The 23326-nt window shown below is 36.8% G+C and overlaps 1 protein-coding gene across 2 annotated transcripts in view; it reads right to left on the minus strand.

Annotated features, from left to right (window-relative positions):
* Positions 1 to 23326, minus strand: part of LOC120530326 (transmembrane protein 241) — a 108050-nt gene that overhangs the window by 67660 nt on the left and 17064 nt on the right. For both annotated transcript variants that reach the window (XM_039754734.1, XM_039754732.1), the window contains exons 5-9: positions 22598 to 22675; positions 20275 to 20300; positions 10710 to 10761; positions 6956 to 7004; positions 6202 to 6247 (exon numbers count right to left, since the gene is read on the minus strand). In XM_039754734.1, coding sequence (XP_039610668.1) covers positions 6202 to 6247; positions 6956 to 7004; positions 10710 to 10761; positions 20275 to 20300; positions 22598 to 22675 — 251 coding nt within the window. The remainder of the gene's footprint in view (positions 1 to 6201; positions 6248 to 6955; positions 7005 to 10709; positions 10762 to 20274; positions 20301 to 22597; positions 22676 to 23326) is intronic.

Raw genomic sequence — 23326 nt, forward strand, 5'->3', positions numbered from 1 at the left:
AGAGACTACAGATCAAGTAAAGGACAGCCAAAGTGTTATGTAATGGACATTCAAACCATTTCAAATGAGGTTACAAGCCAAGCCACATACATTTTTAACATTTATTTCTTGATGGATTCTGATGGCACTAACCCCAGAGATAAACATAACAATGGCCTGAGAAGAAAAGAAAACGTTGGCATTCAATTAATAAATAAATTACACAGAATTCTAAAATTTCACAGTGTTTACAACTGATAGATGATCTATTGTATAAAGTGTAACTAACAAGCAGTGTGATTATCGCAAACAATGTGGTCACAGTGGAAAGAAATATGCAGAATTTTTTTAAACACATGTTTTGCAAATCTTATATACGTAAATAAGGACCTTGGTATGTTAAACTGCACTGTGTATTTTAAAAGAAGATGTAAAGCTAACACTAATTTAAAAAAGAAAAGAAGAAACCCTACATCAAGATATTATATACATTATATACTTTGTATATACACTACCGGACAAAAGTTTTAGAACATCCCCATTTTTTCAGACTTTACTGAAATTTAAGCAGTTCAAGTCAAGTGCATAACCTGAAATGGTAAGCGGTTAACTGGCAGAGTTCACACACACATACATATATATACATATACACATATATATACATATACATATACAGTATATATATATACATATACAGTATAGATAGATAGATAGATAGATAGATAGATAGATAGATAGATAGATAGATAGATAGATAGATAGATATATATACATTGAGGAAAACGTACCCCAAAACAGACAGACCGACACCAGGATGTCCAAAACACACTCCTTTATATTTATTTTGAGCACCACTATGCCTTCTCTCACCAACTCTCTTCCTTTCTTCCTCTTTCTCTTCTTCTTCTTTGTCTCTTTCTTTCTCTCTTTCTCTTTGACCTCCTTCCTCCTCCTCCTCACAAGCTTCGCCTCCTTCCTCCCAACTCTTGCTCATCCACTGAAGTGTCAGAAAAGCACCTGGAAGCCCTCCAGGTGTCCTCGGAATTACTTCCGGCAGCACTTCCTGGTGTGGCGGAAGTGCTGCCATCTAGGCTTCTCTGACTGTCTGGGCGCCCCCTGGCAGTGGCCACGTCCTCTTATAAAGAGCGTCCCAGCTCCGTCCCTGTGGGCCCCAAATAGCCCCGGGCAGCTGCCCTCTCGTGGCCGAGGTGTAACAATGTCCAAGTCGGGAACTATCCAGACGTCCCAGCCGGGCAGTGTCCCCGGACATCTGTGACACTGCCCCCTCACCAGTTGATGCCCATCCGGCAAAGCGGCCCGTCCCGCGAGAGGTAGAAGGTTTCCAAGGCGGGGTCCCGGCATACCATCTGCCACGGACTGGACCTGAAAAACAAGAAACAGGTGCGGAGACGTCGTCCCGACGCCACCTAGTGGCATCTTTGCTCAGGGCATATGGACAACGTCTCCACAAATGCCCAAATCCATGACACCTGTAACACCGGCGCACCCCTTGCCTTTCTGGTGTTCTCCGGGCCTGAAAACAGGACGGGAACGCCCGTGCCCATATCTGTTCAACCTGGCTTGGGGCAGCTCTCCATGGCCTCGGAGAGAGCTCTCTTACCACCCGCGAGCTCTCGTACACTCTTTTCCACCTGTCGGGAGACCCCTCCATTTTTCTCCGGGGCCTCCCGTTACTCTGGAGTGCTGCAACAGCTTGGATCCCCTTATGAATTAAAGAGGGACTCCGTGCTGTTTGCACACCTCTCGACCGGGTTACAAGCGCCACAGCTTCTTGGCGCGGGGCAGTCTGGGTGCCGACACATACAAGCCGGCACCGCCCCCCCGTCTCCACTTTTACTGCGGTCTCAGTACTCGTCCCCTGATCTACTGTCGAAATCCCTGCTACTTGGATCCCTTCTGTTACATCTGGGTTCTTTTTGCTAGGGATTCCATAATCATGTTCGGTACCGGTGTCACTTACCTGTACCGAAGCATCGGAATGGCTGGTGAATCCCACGTCGCTCCGCGTTAACCACCCCAGTACAGCTTTCAGGGGCGCGTCCGCAGTCTCCTCCAGCGTCTTGATCACACCCGTCAAGTTCCGCAGTACATGTAAGAGGCTGTACAGGACGAAAGACTTTCTCTAACTCCTGTACAGCCAACAACAAGTCACTTAAGCCAGCCGGCGGTGAATTCATATTTTTTTCGTACTCACCCGCCGGCTGGGAGCCATGGAGCTCCTGCGCATGCTCCCTTGGGTCTTCGAGCGTTCCAGGATTGACGTTCGTTGGTCCCGCCTTCTTGTACTCATCGGCGGGTACACAACACACTCCGTCAATCCGTACTTGTTTTGGGAGAAACTTCCGGTCTTCGGCGCTCCCTCCACCCTATGAGCGGACGCCGGGAAGAGTCTTCCGGGCAGCTTCCGCCCGCAGCCATTCTGCAGTCAACAGCGGTTCCTCTTCGTCTCCCGTCGCCGTCTCGTTGTCACTCCACGGGTCGGCGTGCTTCGGCCACAGACGCGGATTCGGGCAGTCCTCTACTAAAAACCAGACTAGGGGACGCAGGGTAAGTCCCGCCAAGCGTATCACCCTCAGATGCGAGACTTACCTCCCGAATCCGTCTTCTTGAATACGCTGTCGCTGGCGGCCTCCTCCGCTGCCCGTGCATCCTTAACGCACGCCGGTTAGGCTATATTCAGGCGCGTTTGCCCTTCTTCTTCCCCATAATATAGATGTCCGTCTGGCGTGGAACAAGGCGGCGTTCCAGAGGCGTTGCGCGGCTTGCGTGCCACGATGGAAGTGCGCCTTCGTCTGCTGTGCGGGGTTGTTTCCACAAAATATTTATGAAAACCGGGTTCCCCCCTTTTAGCAGGAGGTAGGCCCCACGTTGGGCGCCATTGTGGAAAACGCACCCCCAAACACAGACAGACCGACACCAGGATGTCCAAAACACACTCCTTTATTTTTATTTTGAGCACCAGAATGCCTTCTCTCGCCAACTCTCTTCGTTTCTTCCTCTTTCTCTTCTTCTTCTTTTTCTCTTTCTTTCTCTCTTTCTCTTTGACCTCCTTCCTCCTCCTCACAAGCTTCGTCTCCTTCCTCCCAACTCTTGCTCATCCACTGGAAGGAGGCGGCCCCTTTTATTATGACCCGGATGAGCCCCAGGTGCTCCCCTTGATGTCACTTCCTGGTGTGGCGGAAGTGTCAGGAAAGCACCTGGAAGCCCTCCGGGTGTCCTCGGAATTACTTCCGGCAGCACTTCCTGGTGTGGCGGAAGTGCTGCCATCCAGGCTTCTCTGACTGTCCGGGCGCCCCCTGGCGGTGGCCACGTCCTCTCATAAAGAGCGTCCCAGCTCCGTCCCTGTGGCCCCCAAATAGCCCCGGGCAGCTGCCCTCTTGTGGCCGAGGAGTAACAATGTCCAAGTCGGGGACTATCCAGGCGTCGTGGCGGGCAGTGTCCCCGGACATCTGTGACAACATATACTATATATATATATATATATATATATATATATACAAACATGCATACAGTATGCCCAAACACATATCATAATTTTAAATTGTGCTGCACTGTTATGTTCTAAAAACAAACATAAATCCATTATGAAAGAGATGTGATTTTAGGGCTTTAGAACAGGTAGAATTCAATTTTGTATTTAATGTCTGCAATTGTATTCATTTTGAATAACTTAATACAACTGTGGTGACATTTTGTTTGTGGTGTTTGGTCTTGCACACCATTATTTGGTGAGTTTTAGCAGCGGCAGCTATATTATTATTGGTAACAGTGTCATATTGCTACCATTTTGCAACAGCACGTTGAGTACAGTGAGATCATTGACCAGATAGTATAAAATATACAGGTGCTGTAACTTCTTTGTCCAAGTTTATGGATAATTCACAAATACAAATCTTTGTGTTGTTATACAGGAAAATTAATATTTCAGGTGGACAAGACTTTGTGCTTTGTTTTACATCCTCCAAAATTTAGCCATGCAAACTAAACTTTGACAATTAATCTTCTGACTTTCTGCTTTTGACCCCTGCCGGCTTATACAACTAGTACCCATTTCGTTACCTTCATTTCTTGGTGTGTGCTTTTCAAATTACATTTTCATGTTGCACATTTTTCTGCTTATTACATGCAGCACTGGACACAAGATGGTAACCAAACCTGCATTGGGTGTAAGTCCATCACAGAGCACAATCACTCAAACTCACTCTCAAATGGGTTCATTTACAGTTGTCAATTAACCTAACATGGAAATCTTTGGGAAAGAGAAGGAAAGCAAAAGTGTCTAGAGGACATCCCATAAGAATAGGGGATGGTCTAAAGTCACACAGGTAGTCCCTTGGTAGGATTTGAACCCATACACTGTGAGCTGTAAGAATACAAACATAAAGAACATATGCCCTTTATCTGATTCAGAATAGACTGATACCACAATCACAGAATCAATAGCTATTGAAACACATAAAATGTTTTGCTTATTTAAGTTAAATACAATTCATCCAGTAAATCCTAAAGATAATAAACAGTTTATCAATGTGCTGTTATGGTTGTAAAATGCTATAACCACACTGGCAAAAAATGTAACTTTTAAACGTTTAATTAATGCCACCTTTAAAATACATGCTACACTACTACAGGTACTGTACAATAAATTTTAGCTCATCATGAACAATTTAAACAGACAGTCTGTAATGCAAGGTACACAAATTTGAGATTCCATTGTCTAAGCCTGCTTAATCCTGGTCCTGTATAGGGTCACAAGGGGCTGGAGCCTACCCCAGCAAGGATAAGGTGCAACGCAGGAGGAAACACCTGGACAGGGTCAGTTCATCATATAGTATAGATTATATTTACAATATATATACACATATGTTAAATGCTCATGCACTGCCAAGTCCATCATAGACTACCCACATATAAAATACATACCCTACATTCATTAATTTTTCCTCAAACTCCTTAATACAACTGGGGACCGCAGGGTGAGACAGAAACTAAATCTGGGCTTCGGTCCATTGTTAGGCACTCTCACTCACTCAAACTGAGAACTGCCAAACCATCTCACCTGCACATCTTTGACATGATGGAGAAAACATGAATACTTAGAGAATAGCCACATGGACACTGGGACAAAATATGAACTCCACAAAAGTAGTTAGTGGGCTGGAATTTGAAGTAAAAAACACACTCCCACTTCTAGCTTTGACTGTACATTTGAAATAAATAAATATAATATGCAGGTTCACAAGCAAAAAATCACGAGGTTTCTGGCAAAGATAAATATACAAACATTATACTGCTATCTGTCTATCTATCTACAGTATCTATCAATCACACCTGAATATCTGCAGAAACATATACAATATATAGTTTATTAACATCTTCAGTGTGTTTCCCTCTATTGTATGATTTGATTTGCAGATTAATATATGAATTAAAAACATCAGTTTTAACTTTAAACTACTAAGCCCTTCTAAATAGTGACAACCATTATCAAACAGACATTAGGACAGTAGCTCTCATTTTTTTTTGCCATTTAAATTAATATATTTTTCTTTTATCCATTGCAGAATACAAAATGTCGTGAAATATGTTATGTTCAGTTTTTTCATCATGACCCTAAGCTGAATTGAGGAAATTTCACATGTCCAAGTCAGATAATATAGTTTTTAACTAAATAAAAATGAGCATTTTAAAACTTTAATGTTCTTGTTTCACTAAAAATTATATTTACTGAATTATTTTCTTAAATTATTAAAGAGTGAACAACAAGAAAAAGCCATTTTTCCAAATGATATCTCTATTCAGCTTTTCTTATTAAAATGTCAATCAAAAAAAACAAGAAGTTATGTGAGAAATAAACAAACACAAATTTACAGAACTCATACTTGATTTGATATCGCTCCAATATAATCATCACTCTTCCTTAATCATTTAACTAGAACAAGAGTAGAATTAATGGAAGTAATGGAGAGGCACGTTTTGGCACTACTTGTCTCAATATGCAACATTAAAATGTCAACCTTTGTCAAAGTACCATTTTATTTTCTGTACTGTTTCAATGTGTACTTCTGTTTAGACACATATATACTGTATTTATAAATATCATGCCCAGCCTGGGCTGGATTGTGAAAGACTTCACACAAGACATCCTACTTTATAATGTACGGTATATACCATTTAACATATTGTACTGTAAGTACCTACCTTAAGGTTGAAGACTTCTGTAGCTTCTGAAACACTCTGTATGCACCTGTGAAATTAAAAAAAAGCGGCATTTCTACGCCAGTCCTACTTATATTTTTCTGTAAATGCATATGCAAAAAAACATAACTAAAATACATCCTTTAATTATTACTGTTCTGGCAGAGAACAAAAAATAATTGGCAGGCCACAAGAGCAGGGAACAAGGATCAGCACCAGGAAATTGTAATTTAAATAGTAGTGTTGGTCAAAACCAGGAGGTCAAATGAGCATGCGACTGAGATCAAATTATTAACCAAAAACAAAGTCAGAATAACCTTGCCTTAAGTCTATAACCAATTTTGTTTTTGAAGGAATCCTTACAATTTTTTTTTAGAAATCATTCACAACCTTACTGTAGGTTCAGTTCTCTATGAGGTGCTGGCTTGATTTATAACAGCACTTGGTAAAACACTACCAAGATCAGCAATATTTATTAATGTTAAAAACTGTTCTCTTATCTAAATTTTGATATCATTTTATCATCACCAGTAATAGTGTCTAATGAATGTGTTTTAATAAAAAGAATGAAAATTAATAATAATTTAACAAACAGCAAAAAACCCAATAGCAAGGCACTGCCAGGACACAAATAGTACTTGTGTTAGTAAGTGCTTTGAAAAAAAATATCACTGTTTGATTTTACTGCAGTAAAAATAAGCCTAGAATAAATGTAATGCAGCTCAAAAAAGAAAAGCACACATGATTTATAACTTACCTACTGAAGAAACATGGACGGAAGACCACAAATACCCATCTGGATCAAACTGTAAAGCAAAACACATACAGTACTGAAAATAAACTTGAAAGGTCTCTTGCGCCCTCCAATGGACGACACTGTATTACGTAATTGGAAAACCAAATCAAAATCACTCCTCTACAAAGAGTGGTACAGTATATTTTATGTTGACTAATATGCCTATTGTTATACATCATATTCAGACAACCATTTCTGAAAAGATATCAAATTAATATAATCTTTACATTGTGATGTAAATAAAATAAAATAAATAACACTTTACTATTTAATTAGTATTTTGCATAACTAGCATAATTTCACATACTGAAACCAAAAAAAAAAGTTTCTATGCATTAATTCCATAGTAACATTTAAAGACAGTGATATCATATTAAAAACAGCAAGCACGTTAAAATAAAAACATAAACAAACAGGATCAGCAGCAGAACAAATTTAGCAGGGGACACTTTAATTTCACATTTATTGTATTTGGGCAGACAGGTTATTACAGTACAAATAAAACTTAGAATATTTTCAAATTACAAGAAATATGCCAGAGTGTGCACACGTAATAGACTAAAACTACTATCTGAAACTGCTCTTTGTGAAAAATCAGGTATTGGAGACTATCGTGCTTAGCCCAGGACCAGTTCTCTTCTACCTCACAGTCAACAGAATGGCTACATAATTCCTTCACGACAGGACATCTCTACAAGATAAACGAAGGTCAGGCCTGCCTTTGATGAAAATGTTGCCATGACAGTCCGTGACATAGCAGGCACATTTGGGATTAGTTATAGCCCTGCTGAATCTATTCAACAAAAACATTTAAACATATCTTTGTGCAGATTTGGTGTGGAGAATATTGACTTCTGAAATTAAGCATTACCACATCCAGTGCTCCAAGTATTTCAAGGAGAATCTCAAGTTAATGAAGTCAGACTAGGAGAAATTTAAGATGCAATTTATAACTGGGGTTGAAACCTTGATACATATTGAATCCAGATAACAATTAAAACATCAAAGAAGTTCAGGGCATAAGACAGTACTAGTAAATTGATGTGCACAATATTTTATGAGGTTGAAGGTGTAGTCCACACTGATTACACGCCTCATAAACCACACAATGTTATGCTGATTTTTACTGGCATCTGAGGATGTCAATCAGGAAATGCAATAAGGAAAGCAGTCAACGATGTCCATTCTACTTCACTAGAATGTCACCACTGATAACACCATGGGTTGCAAAGGCCCTTCTGTGAAACCGTGGCTTCAAAAAGATGCCACACCTATCCTGTTCTCCAGACCTGACCCAGTGTCACTACACACCATTCTCCAATCTGTAGGGATACCTCCACGGGACACACTATGACAATGATGAAGATATCCGTTCTGCTACAGAAGAATCATAACATAAGCAAAACAAGATGTTTTACCCTTGTGGTAAATAAAGACTTAACAAACATTATAACAAGTACATAAATGTTCTCAAATGGATGTTGAAAAGTAAAATTATTGTACTGGTAGTTTAATTTAAAGTCAAGTCGTTTTTAATGAATCCAAAAGATCAACAGCAAAACTATCATGCAGGGGGAAGAACATATTCAATGGTCATATTCAACTGCAGAATACCCTCTACTGAATACTGAGTAATTTAATTCTTTCTGTTGGTGAGGACCAATACAAGACATGAGGGCAGGAGGCTTAAACTTGGTTTGAATTTTCATTTCCCCTGTGTACAAATTTTCTCTTGCCTTTCCTATTTCCTCTCATTAAAGCTCGACTCAAATCCCTTTGGTGTTTTATCTTCCTTAATCTACTCCCATACTAATCACACAGTACTAAAAAATATTAACCTGTGGCTACCTACTCTTTGCCCAAACTTTTCTGTCATGCAGATGGTTTAGACAGCACATGAGAATATAGTGTTTAAGGGATGTGACCACATATTTCATAAACAAAACATTTCAGAATCAAACACACTGTTCTCCAGTATCAAAACCCTACAAGATTATATATTTGTATGCAGTACATCACCATTAATTACATTTACATCTGATTTACTATATTATCTGCATTTCTATGGCATTTTTTTGGAAAAGAATAATCATCCTAGAAAACTGAACACATGTCTGTCAGATTCCGACTTTAATGCACCTCTAGTGGCTTTACCTACCTTTTATGTCACTACTAGCCACTGCATTACTGGTACTGTAAAAATGGCTGTTTGATGGAGACTCCAGGCAATTAATTTTCTTTGTGATGAGTGAGGCAACAAAATTAAATATACTTAAAGAACAAGCAAGCTTAATACGCATCAAGGGTAACATAACGGAATGCAGTTATAAAGAAAACAATCAAGCATGTGTATTGGACTCCTCTCTGCCTACATCCACACGCCATTAAGAATGCTAATACGATGTTAGGTTATATAGCCTAATGTGACGGAGGTTATGCTTAAGTGACAGTATATAACACACAAGTAAGGCTTCACCTAGAGTACTTTGTACAGTTTTAGCCTCCATGCTAAAAAGACATGGTAGCGCTAGAGAAAGTCTAGAAAGGAGTGACTGAGAGGTATAAGTTGTGAGGAATGATTGAAGGAGCTGAACCTTTTCAGTTTAAGTAACCTGAGATTGGTTGAAGTGTTTGAAAGTTAAAGAAGGAGATTAGAACAGTGGATCCTACTTATTAATTTAAAATTTCATCTCTATGTTCTTGCTGAACAATTAGATGGGGACATGCTAAACTTTTTTCAAGCTTTTCTTTACACAGAGAACCACATATACATGGAGTAATTTCCCAGTGATTGTGGTAAAGAGTGTTTCACGCATGTGTGTCATTGGATCACTTATCTAAGGCATGTGGTACCATCCCGGGTAAAGAGGGGAGGCTGTCTATTTAAAAAGTAACAAATTAAAATTGTCTTCTGTGAATACATTTATCTTGCCATCCTTTTCAAGAAAGCATGTAAAAATTTACAAATTTTGAAAATGGTGGTTGCCCTTTAAGAAAAAAACTGCTTGAAACAAATATTTTCTAGACCAATTAATTGACCTGTGTTTGGACATACAGAATATTTTGTCCAATTTGTTTTTTGCTGCACAATGTATACTACTGAAGCCTTCCAAAATGTAAATTTATTCTATGTCAATCTTTTTCTTTCCAACAAGTGTATTTTTTGGGCTTCATTTCCTACATTTTGTTAAGCTTTTGGTCCACATGTACTGTACCTTCACATTTTCTATATAATTTGCTGACATATTCCAGAATAATTTTTTTTTTCTCCATGATTGAAGGCCAACCACAATACTTAATAGGTGGCATGTAGTGTTTTTTTCCACAGAGCATCATGTTTTTTGTTAATGTCAAATGATTCTATTATTTTCTTATTTGTTCACAAAGCATTCTTATTATCACCATCTGGATCATCTTGGGGGATCTGTGAGGATTTTCAATCTTTAAGCAATGTTATTTTTGGAAAGAGCAAGTTTCCTCTTTGGTGTCATTTCATGCACAACAATCTATTTTGGTCTTTATTTTAGTTAGAACACTAAAATAAACCAATGGAAGACAGATGTGCAAATGTTGAACTATTACAATGGTTGAGTATGCATCCTCCTGAGACAATGTATTACTCTTTAGCTGGGACAAATAAAGTTTTTTTTTCCACATTTAATTAATTAATTAATTAATTAATTTAAAATATATTACATTAAAGTGTGTCACTTACCTGTGGGTCACAGAATGGTAAGCAGCCAGCTGCAACCAATAGTAGTAGTAAACTACAAAAACAATAAAAGATGTGTTAAACCCTTCCTTTATACATGTCTAAAAAGGTTCATATCTTTCATTATGGTCCAATAGACTGGAAATTGTCAGCATTTTTGTAAGTCAAGAAAAACAGTTCTTATTCCTGAAAACTAAAATTTCAATTGATATTTCAGGATTCTTTATCTCATAAGCTAAGACGATCTTATGTTAAGTATAAAATCTCTGATTTTTTTCACCACCTCTATGACAAGTTTTTATTTCCTCTTTAATTAATTTTTATTGATTTCAAAGTTTTATTACATCAACTACATTATAAATTAGTAAAACATACAGTACTACATTTTATTTAGATCAAAATTGATAACCTGCTTTCATCCATTTAGAGGTTAGAAAAAGAAAATGATAAAATATGAAGTATTCAGTAAGGGTAGTGGAATATCAACTATTAGTGTGAGAAATTAAATCTGATCAAAGTGGGGTCAGCATGAAGAAGTAAAGGTGATAACGCATTAAAATAGTCTCCACTTACTCCTGACAATTCAATATTTATTAATTGGAAAAAAATAACCCTTGGTACACTTAGGGGAGTACAAATATACTAGATAGACGGATATAACTATTTGTCCCTAGATGGAAATTTGGATTTTTAGCAGAATCTCTTTAAATAAATACATACAAACATACACAGATAACTAAAAATATTATAAATTGTGGCGGTGGCCCCCCTTCTACTTATGTTCCAGTGGAGAAGCCATGGGCTCCTCAGTACCTCCCCCAGGACCCATGGTGGCAGCCTCCCTGGTTGACGATGGTGCCTTAGTTTTCCGCAGGGTTCCATGGGAGATGGAGTTCTCCACAACCCTGTGGGGATCTGAGGTGGCCGCCAGGAGTTGCTGCATGGATCCCTGAGCCAACCTGGACACCTCTACAGCCCCGCCCGGAAGTGCACTTAGCAACAGGTGACCAAGCACCCGGACCACTTCCGGGTGGGTTATAAAAAGGGCCAACATACACCACTCAGGAGCCAGAATCTGGAGGAAGAGGACAAGGTTGCCTGGGAGGAGTGGTGGTGCCAAGGTGGAGAGTTGTGTGTTGTCTAAAATAAGTCTGTTTGGATGTTACACTTGCCTCTGTGTCAGTCTGTTCTAGGTCAGGCATAGGTATAGCGCCTTGTCACTCTATATATATATATATATATATTTACACACACACACACACACTAGGCCTGCTCGCTTCGCTCAATCACCCACTCCACCCGGGGCACACTCCACGCCAGCCACTTCACATCTCTGCCACTCGCATTGTGAAGGGGGGGCTGTCTTGCTGCCGCCGAGCTACGTGTTCTGCTTGTCGCGCTGCATGTCAATCATTTGAAAGCCTGTGCAGCAGTTGTCATTTTATGTCAATGCCTTGTCTCACGGGACATTAAAGTGTCTCAGAGAAAATCACGTATCGTCTCCTTATACACACACACAATATGGTCTGAACACACACTAGAATGACTAAAAAAGGAAGAAAATTTAAAAAGAAACAAATCTTCTGACTTGGCTGTCACAGTCCCAATGAGGCATTATGCAGGTATATTGCTGTTAATATTAAGGAGCCCCACTAACGTTTGCAAGGGTTCATCCAGTGTAAGCAGATCCTTGAACAATAGCCTTCCATATATGAGAGTGATAAACCTAAGAGTTCCTTTATCATTTTATTAATAATAGAGAAACCCCAAGAATGGGCTTCTGCCCTATATGCTGTCAATCACCTCTGCTGCTCTGATGAAGTAATTTAAAGCCATTTTTGACATGCTGGGAAAAAGGAATCAGCTGCTTATTGACTGATGAATGTCTGATGTGGACTGTGTTTTTCTAAGGAGATTAAAAGAAAAGATGACAAGCCATGAATCAGAGGACACTTGTTATAAGATTTCTACTCAAATTAGGTACCTGGTTAGCTGAAAGAAAAACATAGTATAGTCTAGCCAATACATATAAGGTTACAAGGGGTGAAAGCACAAAACTTCTCAATCTGAAACTTTACACCAGCGCTATCTAACATCGGATGGAGGGGAGGGAGGTTGTTACAAAAACTACAATAACTAAACCAACATGAAAATAAATTTGTTCAAAACGCCTATACTATATACGGTGCATCTGGAAAGTTTTCACAGCACATCACTTTTTCCACATTTTGTTATGTTACGGCCTTATTCCAAAATGGATTAAATTCATTTTTTCCCTCAGAATTCTACACACAACACCCCATAATGACAACATGAAAAAAGTTTACTTGAGGTTTTTGCAAATTTATTAAAAATAAAAAAACTGAGAAATCACATGTACATAAGTATTCACAGCCTTTGCAAAAACCTCAAGTAAACTTTTTTCACATTTTCATTATGGGGCATTGTGTGTAGAATTCTGAAAAAATAAAATCCATTTTGCAATACTGTAACATAACAAAATGTGGAAAAAGTGATGTGCTATGAATACTTTCCGGATGCACAGTATGTTACATAAATTTGTTAAAATATTTGCAAAATAAAGCAAAAAGCATACCCTTTAACAGGTTAAGAGCATAGTCTAACATTTCACTATTTTTTTATCTAAACATAACATCCAGCAGCTTCCCCAAGCTACTCTTTTTCAGGTTAATGTCTTTTTTTCCTTAGCAGATGAAGATGAGGATGCTGCCATTTATTCAGGAGAAAGTACACTTCAGACCTGACTTTTTTTTCCAATGAGGAGCTATGTTAATGTGAATAAAAGTCTTGCTCCACAATAAATGTGGTGATACACGTTTGTTTGGTTGCCGAGGCCCTAGACGGTGCAGCACTGACACAAGATAATGTTAATGTAAACTAGTGAATATGAATGTCTTCCCTGTCTATTTGACCCACAACATGCGCTAACTGCATCTTTATTCCACTCGCACATTACTGTAGCTTCACAGAACATACAATGCAGAAACAAATAGTTTCATTGGTAACACTTTTGTTTAGGAACTGCAAAAATGCATCTATTACTCATTTAGCTTTAAGTAAAAACTTTAACAAAGGCTTCTTCTGGTGTTAATAACAATTACAAAGCACCAGTAAAGTGATAACTCATCTATGCAAAGTGACCTACTAAAATAAAGCATAACTGTATAATTCTTGACAACAGGTGCCAAACCATAACGCTTCACTTCTCTTCTCTTCTAATCAAGCATATCTCAATTTATTTTTAACACCTTGACTTATTGTATTTTTATAAATTTAAAATGGCCAAATGCAAGAGATTCAGCCTGTTAGTAGAAAAGTTTAATTCCTGAGAGATTAAAAACTACAGTGCAAAATTCTCAAAAAGACCCACAAATTGTGGAATAACGATCACAAAATCCCACAAAAAACGTTTTAAAAATGCCAGTTCATAACACAGACAGTATAGTCTCAAATCCCTAGCTGTGGTCTCTTAGCCCTTTTGTCCTCATGAGCCTTTTGACTTAGTGGACACTCCATCTCCTTTCCATCCTGGGATCATTTGGGTATTAACATTCCTGAAGGTTTTTTTTTTTTTTTACATCTCTGAGCTTCGGACCTTCTAATCAGTGAGATTCTAATTTTTTAACCCACCTTTTCCTTTCTTCTATTACCTCCAACCTAAGGGCAGTTCTTAAAATATGGAATTGTGTTGTCTTCTCCTCTTCATTTGCATTATCTTTATTTGTTTTCCTTATCATCTTCCATACAAAGCCAGTTGCCATTATGCATGAAGCAGCCTTTATATATATTAAGTCTAACAAAATTAGCTCCTATCCTCCACTACTTTATCCTGGAATATAATTTTAAAAAAATTTCACTCATTATTCCACATTATTTATACACTATATCTTATGCCCCATTTATTTTGGTCTATGGGACTGGCCATTGATTGATTTTTCTATTATTGTTCTATAAATGCCACTGGGACATTCCTAATCAACTTTTATAACTGTCCTACTGTCTTCTCTTTATGGTCCTTTATTATTAAAGCTCTTTCCTCACAATCCATATATTTCATCTCCTAGATCTTTATGTTTTTTTCTTTCTGTACCAATATTGCATCAGCACTGGCCTCTTATTGAAAACTCCCAGACATTCATATGGACTTTTGGAAGTCTTCCTGTTATTTCTTGAGTTCACTACATTGCAGGCTAGTGGATCATCCAACTAAAATATTAACAAATGAGTTTCTGCTCAACTGCCAAGACAGTAGAGATTCATCATTAATTCACTGACCCTTAATTTTTGTTCTAAAACTTGAACTTCGTTCTTCTATTGCAGCTTTCCAGGAACAGCCTTCATGTATCCTCTCTTAACATCCAGAGCAGGTTGGTATTTTTCCCATTTTATATACTGGTCCTTCAAAATTAGATGTAGCTATTTACTAATTTCTTATATGATCAGAGATATACAGTATATATATATTTTTTTCATGCTATAAGAATCTCACCTCAGTGGCAGAAAAGTAACAGAATATTGACAGCAAACATTTCTTAGATTTTTTTTTTTTCCCATTCAAATTATCCTAAGATCAAGACAGGTAATCCTGTACTTTTTGGTGGTTAAACGTTTACATCTCTCTCTCTCTCTCTCTCTCTCTCTCTCTCTCTCTCTCTCTCTCTCTCTCTCTCTCTCTCTCTATATATATATCTACAATATCTCTATATATAAATATATATATCTATATATATCTATGTGAAATACAACGTACGTCTGTCTGTCTGTATGTCTGTCCGCTTTTCACATGAGAACTACTTAACGGATTTTGATTCATTAGGTTTTTTTTCTATAATTTGCCTGAACATTCTGGTTGATTTTGTGACTTCTCTCATCATGCTAAGTATTATAGTCCACTTGAGGGAGGTACCGATTTATTTGCGCAAATCCAAGAGAGAGGCTGCGGGCCAAGGGGCAGGGCTTTTCTCACTCATGCACCAGCCTCTGTTCGAATCAGTCTACCTCTCACTACATGTTGGAGCTTACCTTGCCTCCGATTAGCTAACGATACATGTTTGTTCAAAAGAGATTATCATCTATAGATTGTTAAGGAGTAACATTTGACGTTTTTGACAGAGAAACGAGAGCTATGTGTGGTTTAGAGTGTAGCTACTCATTGTCCAAGTTGTCATGGCCACATGCTTTTCTCCCCATGTGGGAGACACTCTCCTGTCAGAGCTGAACAAGATTAGATACAGTGCCAACGTTTGACATTGGAGTGTACCTACCTTCCGCTTGGCCAGAATTACATTTTTTTTTTATTGATTTTTAAAGTTTGTCCTGTTTCACTACTACACGGGCGAAGCTGTGGAGAACAGCTAGCTTTTAATAATAATAATATACAATACTGATCATAGAAAAGTAAGTAAAAAGACTACTACAGGAGAAGAAAAAATATATGAATAAAAAAATATTAATATTTAAACTGAAAAAGTATAATCACAAGGTGCATGCATCTAAGAATTCAATGTCTTTAGTTAAAGTGACCTCAATATATATAGTCATGTGAAAAGGTAAGTACACCTTATGAAATCCATCCATCCATCCATTTTCCAACCCGCTGAATCCGAACACAGGGTCATGGGGGTCTGCTGGAGCCAATCCCAGCCAACACAGGGCACAAGGCAGGAACCAATCCCGGGCAGGGTGCCAACCCAACGCAGGACACACACAAACACACCCACACACCAAGCACACACTAGGGCCAATTTAGAATCGCCAATCCACCTAACCTGCATGTCTTTGGACTGTGGGATTGAAACCGGAGCGCCCAGAGGAAACCCACATAGTAACAGGGAGAACATGCAAACTCCACGCAGGGAGGACCTGGGAAGCGAACCTCGGTCTCCTAACTGCGAGGCAGCAGCGCTACCACTGCGCCACCGTGCCGCCCACCTTATGAAATGTTTTTTCTTTTTAAAATACATGGATATATTAATCTTCATTTAAACAGCATCTTTAAAAACATCAAGGTTAATTAATTAATACATTTAAAAAACAATTCAAATTTGCATTTGTATTCAATCAAAAATGTGGAAAAATAAACTACACCCTAGACTCTCATTAGATTACAGCTGGTATTGCCCATCTTGGCAGAAACAAACTTCAAATAGACTTTTCCTGAAATTGTTTACCAGTCTCTATAATCAAACAGCATCTCAAAGAGATTCAAATCAAGGCTCCAATTTGGCTATTCCAGAACCCTCAAATTGTTTCTTTTCAGCCATTCTTTGGTGGGTTTACTGACACGTTTAGGGTCATTGTTGTATTGCAAGATCCACTTTCAATTGAGCTTCAGTCTTCTGACAGATGGTTCTACTTTATTGTTAAGTACCTCAAGCAATACATCATTCACAGTGGATTCAGACCCAAACCATAACATTTCCACCACTATGCTTTACAGTTGGTGTCAGGTTCTTATAGTGAAATGCTCTCCTTAGTTTTCACCAAAATGTTTTCTGGTTCTGTGGCCAAATATCTCTTATCTTTTTTTATCCGTCCAAGGTACATTGTTCCACAATTCCTGTTTTTTTTCCTAGATGTTCATGGGTAAAGTCTTGCCCCAATGTTCTTTCAGGACAGCAATGATTTCCACCTGGTTCACTTCCCGCACAGATCTAATTTGCACAGCCTCTTCCTAATGGTAGACTCATGCACTTTGACATCAACAGTGGCCAGAGTTACCTGTAAGTATCATGATGAAATTCTGAGGCTCTTAGATACTTCTTGCAGCGTGTGGTGTTCTGCTCCCAGGCTGAACTTGCTGGGGCCTGGACTGGCAGTTGTTTAAAATTTTCTCCACTTGTAGGTGAGCTTCCAGATAATGGAATAGTTTACTGCTAATTATTTGGAGGTCTTTCTAAATCCTTTCTCAGACTTATAGACATCTGCAGTATAACCTTCTTTCTGAGGGTCCCGAGACCTCTTTCAATCTAGGCATAGTGATAAAACATACTTCCACAATAAACAGCAAACTAAACTAAATGTCTAAGGCTTAAACATGACAGGTTCCTCCAAGATCCTCTCTAATAAAGTTCTAATCATTTGCACCTGATGCAATGCATCCTTGTACTGGATTCTAATTTTAGGTATTTGAACTAGCAGTAAATCTAGGGGCACACTTACTTCCTCCATATGCAAAATGTGCATTTATATTTATTTAAATTATACAAAAGATTACAAAATGTAATGTGCCATGTTGTTTATTATATTATCATGTCACCTCTTCTGATAGAATATTAACATGAAAAATCTAATCCTGATATGACCACATATGTTAAAAAAAGAAAATATATGAGACATGTTGCCTGTTCACAATATAAACAGATGTTCAGACTTCAGTATTTCAAATCAACCATGAATACAATGGCAGCTTGTAGACCGCACTCAACGATTAGCATAAAAGACAAGTGACTCTCAAGTAAATGATCAGTGACAGATCAAATTCAGCAAAGAGTGTCTCACCTTTGCAATGCCCATCAACAAAGCTCATAGACAGTCTTTTAAAATTAACCGAGAGAAATGAGATCCCTTGTTTTAACCCCCGTTTTAAATGTAAAGAATTTATGTTTCTTTCCCTGGGTTCTCAAGCTAAAAATACTGCACATTGATCTGATTTTAAATAAAAGTGTTTTTTTTTTTTTTTTTTTATAAAAACTCAGCCTTTTGTCAAATATCCTACAATGTCAAGTATTCAATAACAAATTTATTAGGCAACACCAGGTACATATGCTACTTTTTACAAATTAAAAAAGATGCATATTTAAATGTTAGAAGTAGAGTTTGTAGACCAATAAATGGCAGAATTTGCTTAATAGAACAACAAAGAAAATATTTAACTCAAAATTCTTCTTGCAGCATATATATGTTTGGTCAATAAATTAAGTTACATATATGCATGTTGAGAAAAAATAACCCACCTAAACCTATTCAGGGTTGCAAAAAGGGCATTAGGTTCCAGGCAGGAAATGCCTCTGAAAAGGGCCCCTTAGTGCCAATTTTAGAATCATCACTTAATCTAACCCACACATTTTAGGGATACAGGAAAGAAACCTGTGAATCTGTAAAGAAACCCAATCAGAATGAGGACAGCCAACATCCACAAGGACAAACATCAGGCTTTAGATTTAAACCCAGGACTCTGGATCTGTGTGTTGCCCTTTGAAAATATAATTATGGATATTCTTCAAAGTTTTTGTTGGTTGTACTTCTGTTCAACATTTTCTACTTATATTGTGAACATTTGAATTTCACTCACTCATTTCATTTTATTGAAAGCAGGGGATAAGCTTGTGCACAACCACTTTTTCCTTCTGACGGGGTAAAAATACTTCATGTAAGTCATGTGTTTTGTATTATAAAAATGGATCCTTAAATATTTTTGTCATGTGTCCTCCCTGTTCTAGATAGTGTGACAGTGTTTCACGAAAGTAAAGAAATAAATTCAAAAAAAGTATATTTAGATTCAAAAAATAGCATTTGCTCACTTTTTCTTTTTTTATGAGCCAATGACTACCGGGGGTACACACATTTTCGTAATAGATTCTGCAAAGTAGTATGAAAATGTCAAACTGTATGTATATTTTAAGCATGCAAACAAGACAAATTTCAATATCCTGCTTCTGCAAACAATTTTTGCATTTCATTACAACTGATCTCAGCCTCTGTATGCGGACTTAATGATTGAAATTACAGAATTTGAGATTGATTTCAGTGTTTTTACTTAGTACAACAACTGAAACTTCGAAATACTATGTCTTGTTCTCTTTGACAAACTTGCTTTAAATTTCCAGTTGGTGCTAAATTAATTAATTCTGTATATAAATAAAATGTCAGTCAGTCACTATTTATATAGAGTTTGCACAATTTTTTGAGATTGTGTTGTTGTTTTCAGGTTATTCTTGTTTGTCCCACCCCAAAGATGAGTTTTGAGTTGACTATAAATAGGCAAAGCAAACTTGTTCTTTGATGGACTGGCATCCAATCCAGTATTAGTTTCTGCCTTGTGTATGCTGGATTAGGTTCCAGCTCCCTTCAAACCAGGAAATGAACAGATGGATAACAAAAATTACATGGAAAATTTTTTCTAGTATTCATTAATTCAAGTTTAAAAGTTATTGACCATTTCAGTCAATCCTATTAACTCGTTCAACTACAATCTGAATAAATCTAGTATTCAATTTTTAGAAGTTCTGTAGTTCAACTCTTGTCTAGTTAAAAAGAAATAACATGATGCAGTTTTATTTATACATTTATACATGGTTCCTGTTCAGTTGTTTATAATACCCCTAGTGTATTTAATTAATTTAAATTAAGAAATGTCTACCATATCACTTATAATTACTGAACATTTTTAATGTACTTTTCAATAATGTATTTTCACCCAACGTGGCCTGTCAATTCCTATATATATATAAAATTCCTCAAATATTGTTGAATTAAGATATAAACTGCTACAAACCTTTTCAAAAAGTCCAAGAAAACAATTATGGAATATATTTTATAAACATACCTTTGTAGTTTTAGCCAAGAAGCACGCTGTTTATAAAAGAAAATATGCAAAATAAATATGTTCTGTTAGACAATTCAGAAAAAAAAGTTAATAATTTAAGTAACATAATATGTGTTGCAACATGGGCAGTATGACATCTAGACTGCAACACCACATCAACTTTTGTGTATATTTTGAGAAATTCTGACTTAATTCCAGAGAATAATATACATTAGTTGATGTGTTAATGTGTTTCTGAAAGAAGTCTTGGTTATAGTAGCTCTTCTCAAAACAAAAGTGATCATAGCACAAAGAAACTCACTTTTAATTACATAATTATAGTATGCATTCTCTTTTTAGAATGCTGGAAACTACAGTGTTGATGAAAGGAAAAAAAATAACGCATCCTCCAAACAGCAAGGACTGACAACATTGAAAGGTATATATATAAAAAAAACACTCTTTTTCGGAGCTGTTCTATATTTAATCTTCAAGTACAACACCTTACTGATTTTAACAGCATAATTGGAAATCATAACATTAATTTCTGAAAAAAAAAGCATACCGTCTTAGAATGGTCCATGACCTCTTCGTTGGTCTTTCTCTATCACTGATATCAGTAATTAAAGGTACCTATTGAGATTCTTGAATCTCTGCATTTTTTTTTTTGTCAAGTGCTGGAAGAGTTATCCAATACAATTAATCTGTCAGCACACCGCATGTGCAAGCTTGGCACACTGAATCTATAAATTTATTGTTCTTAAGGTGATGTCATCATGTTGCTAATTTGTGTATTTCTTTCCTTTGAGCATCCTACTCTATATGGTTGTTTGCATGGACCCTATCATTTTATGTGCCTGGTCTCCATGATGCTGCATGGATGACAGGCACATGATCACATGCTTTGAGCTAGTGCTGGGCATTGTGATTCACTTTACTGATTCTGTTCTTTCAAAGTACCAGATTAAGTGAATCAATTCACTTAATTTGTTTATCAATAATAAACAAAAGTTATCATACTGAATCACAAATGATCTATTTACTTATACTATATATACAGTATACGCATATATACATATATATTTAGCAGGCTGGTAATTTATATCATATAGTAACCTCTTTAAAAGCACAAAGCACGACAACATTGTGTAAATGAATAATTAAAATAATAAACTAAGTTTCAGATTCATGAAATATGTGACTCTTTCTCAGGTAATGAGTCAGTGATTAACATCACAAAACAAATAATTGAGCAATTGTGCGAGTCATTTGTGAATCAAGTGAATGAGGATAATGAGAGTGGCTCACGGGTAATAATTCAGATCAAATTAAAAAGAATTAGTGAATGCTTGGGACATTTGATCAGCCCTAAAAAGTGTGTTCTAAAGTAAAGTTGAAAGCAAGTAATTATTAGAAATTAGAATAATATTTTATATGGTTCAGTTTTGTGTGACTAATTTTTTGAAAATATGAATGGAAATAAACATATTAGTTTAATATGTTTATATATTTTGTTTATAATAATTCCAATAATGAAACGTATAAAATACACAATTAAAACATTATAATATAATGTATTGTTGCTGCATTGTATTTGAATGATGAATGAGAAAAGAATCAATTGATAGAATTCTCACTCTCCAATAATAATTTAGTTTTAACTAGAAAGAGTCATAAGTAAAGTGAACAACAATCAAGAATAAGATGGGCAGTACATGCACATGCACTTTAAATTTCTAAAGGAAAGAGACTGACAGCATCCCGCATGTGCTTTAGCACTCTCATTAAGCTGTACTGAATCGATTCATTCATGCTTGTGAAAACTTACTGAAAAGAGTCATTCAAAATGAACTAATCATTTGCAAATAGCCCATCCTGACATTGAGCAAGTGTTTGAAAACTTTTAAACCACTTAATGTAGACTAACAAGAGACTTGTACTTCAGCACCTTACAATAAAAACCTTATAAAGAAAACAATCCTTGTTTCTTTTTGGTTTTACTTCAACTTATGATTCAGGTTAACAGATTTGGGTTTAGTTAAAACAATTAATGAATGCCTATATAACACACCTTAGCTATATCTCTGACTTTCCTCTTTTCACACTCTTAAAGGAAATTTTGCTCATTTCTGCCACTCTCATGTAAAATTAAGTCTAACTGGAATTATCATTCTGCCCAAATCAAACACAACAAACATGAGTACATACCAAGTTTAATCTGACAAAAATAGGAATTTCCCTGCCCCTCTCCATTTATTTGGAAGGCTTAAAATATCTTTTTAAGTATTTTCTCAATAATCGACACTCAATTTAAAATAATTTAAAAAATCTATAAATATCATACCTCTTTTTTAGTTATTCTCTGGCATAAATAGGAAACAATCTCAGATGCATTCTGAAGTACAAAAAATATGGGAATTGGCTGCAAAAAAAAAAGTTTGTAAGCATCAGGCATCTAGACAATGACATGAAACAATCAGGTGCTAGATTAAGAGTGTGAGTGTGCACGTTCCAGTTTAAATGCTTGAGGTGTCACAATTTTGGGAAGTCTCTATTAATCAAATCTCTGTCAACTTCTAATTCATGAAACAATCATTCATCAAAAAATTAATTACACCAAAAGTTGTAATTATTTGTCTTCAGCAAAATACCGTAAGTTAAAGAAGTTTAATAATACTGCATAACAATGAATAGTTTCAACTTGTCATGAACTAGTAACACCCCTTTGATGAAGGTATCTGCCATACACAAAATACCTATAATGTCTCCTTTATGTTATGTTAGCCACACATAGTTATTTGTTTATATTTCAGTTAATCTCAAGATGAGATTCATAAGGACTTAATTATTGCTTATTTGCACTACATATTTTCTTGTACCAAGTACACTGCCTTATACATCTTTTGTTAACATTCTCATAAAATATCAAGTGCAAAAGAAGATTGTATTTATTTCAAAAAAGATTTCATTGTTCAATTGTCATATTTTAAGTATTTTTAAAACTACAGTGGTAGATTCCAATCCTGTTACTGAAACGCATGCTGTGCTGTGATCCACTGTAATCAATCTAAAA

Source organism: Polypterus senegalus, chromosome 5 (genome assembly GCF_016835505.1).
Source record: "Polypterus senegalus isolate Bchr_013 chromosome 5, ASM1683550v1, whole genome shotgun sequence".
NCBI classification, from domain to species: Eukaryota; Metazoa; Chordata; class Cladistia; order Polypteriformes; family Polypteridae; genus Polypterus; species Polypterus senegalus.